The 6262-nt window shown below is 55.7% G+C and overlaps 1 protein-coding gene across 1 annotated transcript; it reads right to left on the reverse strand.

Annotated features, from left to right (window-relative positions):
* Positions 1-5467: 5467 nt before the first annotated feature.
* TMEM238L (transmembrane protein 238 like) lies at positions 5468-6013 on the reverse strand. The gene has a single exon (XM_073881510.1). It carries the CDS (start codon positions 5989-5991, stop codon positions 5578-5580), a length of 414 nt encoding a protein of 137 aa, XP_073737611.1. The 5' UTR covers positions 5992-6013; the 3' UTR covers positions 5468-5577.
* Between the last annotated feature and the right edge of the window lie 249 nt (positions 6014-6262).

Raw genomic sequence — 6262 nt, forward strand, 5'->3', positions numbered from 1 at the left:
CGAGACACTCCTTAAGTCTGAGTTCCCTCTCCTCACCCTTCGCTGAGGGCAAAGCTAACAGCTCTCCCCGGGCTCTGGATGTCCACCCCCACGTCCACCTTGGATGTGGCCAGACATCGGGCTGTCTTCGTTTGTAACTCCAGTGCCTTCGTTCCCTCTCCTCTGGCCCCTCGCCTCCCCTTACCGTCCTGCTCAATGTTCTCAATCCCCATCTCTGAAAAAAACCTAACTGCAAACCAGCAAGGCCAATACAGCCTTACTCCTGTCATTTCTTCCCCAAATACGTTGAAGACGGATCTGCGCTGGTCCCTTTGGACATCTCGGCAGCCGTTGGTCCCATTTTGTCCCCACCATGTAGTGATAAAAGCTCACGGCCAAGCCCGATCAACTTTCCTCAGGCTACAGCCAGTGGGCTTCCCAACCCGCCTCCCTTCTTTCACTCCCCCAAAAGCAGGCCTGGCTCAAGGTTCTGACTCTGGCTCCCATGGGAGGTAACCACGGCCAGGCCAGAGGTCCGCAAGCTATTCTATAAGATGCCAGATAGTAAGTATTGTAGCCACTGCAGGCCATATGGTCTCCGTTGGAGTGACCTGGCTCTGTCGTTATGGCGTAAGGCACTCTAGACGGTGCATGAGTGAGTGTGCCCGGCTGTGTTGCAGGACAGCTCAACGTACAAAATGGGAGAAGGGCCAGATTTGGCCCGAGGCCAGAGTTTGCCATCCCCCGCCTCCCCCCCCCCGCCCCCCACCGCCCGGTGGAAACGGTATGGCCCATGGGGCAGGCATACCCAGTTTCACAACCTGGCGCCCACACTCTCTAGTTCCATTACGTTGGACAAGTGCCTTAGACTCTGTGCTCCTTGATATCCTCATCAGTAAGAGGGAGTAGTCCTGATGCTTTCTGCAGTGCTGTTGTTAGCGGGTGTGGGATCACATGCAGTGCCTCCTTCAGAGAATCTGAGCCTTCCCCCCTCCTCCTCCCTTCCTTCTCTTCCCCACTCCCCCACGCCCAGTTTTCCTCCCCTTTCTCTCTACCTCCCCAGCCTGTACAATCTCACCCACACTCCCGTCTCCAACCCCTACCTCCCAACTCCTTGCCTGATCTCCTTTTGAGTTTAAAATCTGCACATTCCACACCAACTGGGCCGTTCTGCTCGAATGCACCATTTGCATCTCAACCTCTGCGTGCACGCGACGGAAAATGCATCATTGCATCATCGTAAGCAGACCTGTGCCCACCCCCGACCTCCCCCAATCCGCGCACTCACAGTGGGGCTCTCTGAAACCTCTGACACCTCCCTCGGGTGCAAGAGACCAGGACGGACTGTCCGCTCATGCTGTCTCCCTCTCCTTTGCCTTCCATGGCCCTCAGTTCCTGTCGATCTCTCACTACCCGCCCCCCGCTGAGCTTCGAGAGTGGTCTCCCTGCCCCCACACCTCTCCCTGCACCTGTTCTGCACCTGCTACCACAAGCAGAGCCCGGCTATGTCCCTCTACAGTCCCTGAAGTCTCCTCTTTGCTCTCCAAACATCTCAATCCTCGTCTTGCTTCCAGTGTCCCCTGGTGAGCACCCCTGACCCGTGTGCTTGCTCGCTCTTTCCAGAATATTCTTTCATCTGTTTTCTTTCTGCGGTCCTTTCCTCCGGCTCTTCCCAAGTGCCGTCTCTGCCTGTCACGTTCTTTCCTGCTCCTCAGGACCCAGGCCAGATGTCTGAAGCCACACACGGCCCCCCCCCCTCCCCTCACCTCCCCGCCGGCAAGATCTCTTCTTCCTCAACTGGGCGCTCAGAGCCCCGTGTGAGACTGAGCTTATCTCAGGCATGCATTTTCCGTGTACTTTTGTGAAGTATTGTGTACTTGCTTTATCTCTCCCTCTAGATTAAACATTCCTCCAGGGATTCGAGAAACGTTTGGCCCTCCACGCAGCCCCAGCACCGTGTCTGCACGTGGCCTGGGTGAGCTGAGCTGGCGTGTTGTACCCTGAGCTAACCTGGCAGCCCCACCTGCCCCTCTGTGGGCAGAGGGGGTGTCTGCACATGGGGAAATGTCGATGGTGAGGAATGGGTATCAATTTCCCGGGCTCGGGGCTGTGAGCTTTCCTTGCCCTTGGGCTTTGGTCACTGCAGAGTGGACGAGTGGGTGTGTGTTTGTTTCTGTGAGTGTGTATTTCTGGTAGGTGTGTGACAGGTGTGAGGGTGTGTGTGTTTGTGTTTGGGGGCGTGTATCTGTACACCCTCTAGTAGAAGGATCAGAGTCCTCACCTGACTTTGCCTGGGGGCTTGTCTCTATCTCTAAGAAATGCCCAGCAGGCGGAACATGGAGCAAACAGATCTTGCGAGAATTATAGTGACCGAGTGATAAAATCAGATGGTGGGTTGTCTCGCTTGGTACACAAGGCACTCATTCTGAAACTCCTGGGGTGGGGGGGCCCTTTGAGGTTTAGCGGCCAGGCTGACCCGAGTTCTATACCCGACCTCACGCCAGGGATGCGACCCGCCTAGTTTGGGGAGGGGGTGGGCATGTTCTAGCAAACTCATCGTCCTGAGACTGAAGGACGAGCTTGGAAGGGTAGCACTGGGCTCTGAATTAAGGGGGAGGGGGTCCATGCTCTTTCCTCTGATGTCACTCTGAGAATCAGAGAACTGGCAGAGCCAGTTAGAAACTGCCCGTAAATCATGAATGTGGTTTGAGATCATGCCAGCCCAAAGGTCACAGAATGTAAGGGGATCAAGATGAGTCATTTTCAGAAATACAGTTTAGCGTCAGAACTTGTGCTCACAGGAAGCCTTCCGTGGAAGTTCAGTTGATAAAACTGCAGGAAACCCCACTATTCTGAGGGGTATGTGTGTGTTGTGGGGTGGGTAGGGCTGCCGGATTCATGCCTGCTTGCTGTCTCCTACCCCAGCCCCTGAGGGGTCTTCTCAGAGCCTGGTTAAAACCTTCCATGGGGACCAGATCCCCTACTCTAAAGGGAAGTAATGTGACTTGCCCAAGGTCATCTGGGGGTGGTGGGCAGCTCCATAAATGGGCAGCCCCCTGAACAGTGAGTAGGTCCTGGCCCACACTGATTTGTCACTCTGGGCCAGCCTCGGGCATTGCAGGAGATGGAGGGACCCAGGGAGGCTGGCTCTGAGGGTTCCATAGAACATGAAGTTTGGGAACTGAAAAGATGAAGGTGACATTTGCGTGACTGTATTTAATGGAGAACACGGTGGATCTTAAGCTTTTGAAGCCCCCTTGAGCCTGGACAAAAGTCTGGTGTTCTGGGGGGAGCTTCCTTTCTCTCATACCTACTGAAAATTTTTAATGCCAGACCCTGTCTTAAGAAGTGATCATTACGCTTTAAGGATGTCTGTCTTGGAGGAAGGTCTTACCCCTCTGTAATGCATCAGATACCTGCATCGTGAGAGAGTTTCAATGGAGTGCCCCTTGTGTCATTTAATCATCACTCGTGGGTGCCGTACACACATTAACCCACCTGATCTGTACAACATCCTTATGGAGTAGGGGCTAATCTGATCATCGTCTCTGAAGTAGGGCCTGTCATTAGCACCATCTCCATTTTACAGGTTTGGAAAGTAGGGCGTGGAGGACGTGAGGTAACTTGCTCCGGGACACATAGGTAGCGAGGAACAAAGCTCGATTCAAACCAGTCTGGGTCTTGGCCCATGCTCTTCACCCCTGGGCTATTGAACTCCTTTCTATTCAATGAGGGAAGGACACGAGGGACCCCTTGTTGTTTGGGTAAGTGGCTTAGCTCCCCAAATGAGCTTGACCTGGTGATCATCACCCTCATCACCATTGTCATCCATGCCATGGTCAGGGTGGTCTTTTGGAAACATAGATCCAGTTATGTTAAGCTCCCGCCCTTGCTTACATCTCTTTAATAACTTCTTACTGTCCTGAAGATAATGACCAAATTCCTGCCCCAGGACCTTTGCTCAAGCCATTGCCTCTTCCCGAAAGATTCCACTTTCTGGGTCAGCTTCTCTGTGGACTGTTCCTGTGAAGTGATGTTCCTTTTCTTCCTTGTCCTCACCTGACCCTTATTGTGCCTCCATTAGTGAGACGATTTGGTTACTCTCTCTGTCTCACTAGACGGGAAACCCCTTGAGGGCAGGGACCTATGTACCTTATCCTTCACTGGATCCCCAGAGCCTTGCACGGTGCCTGGCATGCCTTTCGGAATGAGCCAATAAATGAGAGGTTTCTTCTTGCTTTGAGGTGTAAACCGACTCCCTCACTACCAGTTTGAGGTGCACCGAGTACCAGGTACTCTCAGTTGGGACTCTGGGTCAGTTTACTCACCCTCCCTTATATGTTTGGTAAGCCAGTTAGAAAGGGTCTTCTGCAAAGGGTCTTCTCCTGCCTTCCCCCTTTTTGGCCACGGCAACAGCAAGGGCGGGTACTATTATCCTCCTACCCGGGCTCTCGGACGCCCCACCTCCTTTCCTTTCATCTGCCGGGACCAGACTTTTACCCTCCCCCTCCGGAAACTTCTTCAGACTGCTGCTCTGGTCTCTCCATTCCAAGGGTCAGATGGAATCCCCCAGAAGAGACACGGGGATCATTATCTCCTCCTTCCAACCCAGCCATGACCTTTGTCCTCTCAGCCAGTGCTGGAAAGGGAGTGCCCAGCCGTGCCAGGTTCCTGGCCACGGGGGCAGGAGGGGATGACGGTCATCAGCCCAAGCAGGGCTCCAGTCTGAGTCTCCTGGGGAGAGCTGCCCATAATGCAGGGTTTGTGGGGGCCAGGCCAGTCCTATCCTGGGTGCTTCGTGTCCCCGCGAAAAAATCTTAGTTATCTGCGTCCTTGGGTACATGCAGTCAACCGAGCTGCTGGCCTGGCTGGGAGGTGCAGCTTGGTCGATGGAACGGCCCGCTATGGTCTCCTGACTTCTGAGTCTCCCAGGCCAGCCGTGGCGGGGTGGGGACATGGAGTGTGTGCGAGGAGGGTGGGGAGGAGGCAGGTGCACTGAGAGGGGATGTGGAGGTAGGTCCTCCCCCTTTAGGATCTGAAATATTCCCATGTCCCATCCGCGGGTGCAGGGAGGAAGCAAGGGAGAAGGGCTGTTCTGGGTGGTTCCCCGCCACAGTCCCGCTTGCACGACCTCCATCCATGCAAGGGCACAATCAACCATCGGGGAGCTTTCCATCCCCTCCCAGGGCTAAAGTATACCCCCGCCCCCCACCGCCCCGCTGCTGGACGCTTCCTAACAGAGAATCAAGATGGGCTCCTTTCTCCCAAGTTCTGAGCTGAAGGAGTAACTTCCTGTTCTGCATGGCAGAACCACTCATGGCCTATCGGCCGTGGAGGGGGCCGTGGAGACCCTCTTTCTAGTCTCCATAAGGACGAAGGGCCCCAGGGGAGAGGACACCTGTGGCCAGCGCAGGTGCAGTTGGAGCCCAGATTGACAGAAGCCCTGCTCTGCCAGGCCGGCCTCTCGTGCACTCACCTCGCCCCCTGCCGGGGCACTCTTCCTGGGAGTGAAAGCATGTCCCTGCTCCTCCAACAGCCCCAGGTTCAGAGTCAGGTGCCCAGGGAGCCTGCGTCCCTCCTCCTCTGCCCACGGCCAGACTACAAGTTCAGTTTCTCAAGAGGTTCCTCGATGTTGAAGGAATACCAGCTGATCCAGAGCACCAGGCTGAAAGCCAGGATCAGGGCCCCCGTGTAGACCAAGAAGTCCCAGTAATCGAGGCAGGCGAAGATGCCTATCAGCAAAAGGACCAGACCCACCACGTCGAGCAGGAGGGCCAGCACAGGGAGGAATGCACAGCGCCCCGGGTTGCATCTTCCCCACCGCCTCCCCAGGAGCATTGCCCGGGAGGAGCTGCGGGAGCCCAGTTGCACTCCCGGGGCTGATCTGCATGGGCGGGTGGCGGTTCTGCCTCCTGCAACCTTCGCTCTCGCTGCTGGGTGTGAGCAAATGAGGGAGCCGTCAGGCTGTCTGGATCCACAAGGAAGTACACATGGGTCTGCCTTTATGAGCATGGCAGCCAGTGGGGCAGGATGCTTCTTAACTGCTTCATCACTCAGAACAGTCCGGACCCAAACAGCCTGACATCACTGGTAATGGGACTGGTCATCGCTGGGCCAACTGAGTTCCGTGGCAGGGGAGGAGTCAGGTGCCCTCGGAGGGATCTTCGGTGTCAGCGAGGGGCCGTCCCCTGCCTTGTGCTCGGACTCTCGAGTCCTAGGTGAGTCCCGGCAGGTTTCTTCATCTCCTGTGGTAGGGCGGGGTTTTCGTCCCCCTCACCCTTCT

This window comes from Callorhinus ursinus, unplaced genomic scaffold (assembly GCF_003265705.2).
Source record: "Callorhinus ursinus isolate GAN/ISIS: 27379988/994484 unplaced genomic scaffold, GSC_fseal_2.0 scaffold43, whole genome shotgun sequence".
Classification (NCBI taxonomy): domain Eukaryota; kingdom Metazoa; phylum Chordata; class Mammalia; order Carnivora; family Otariidae; genus Callorhinus; species Callorhinus ursinus.

Excerpts from the sequence above, each read along its gene's own strand:
- TMEM238L (XM_073881510.1), bottom strand. The coding sequence starts at position 5,991 with ATGCTCATAAAGGCAGACCCATGTGTACTTCCTTGTGGATCCAGACAG.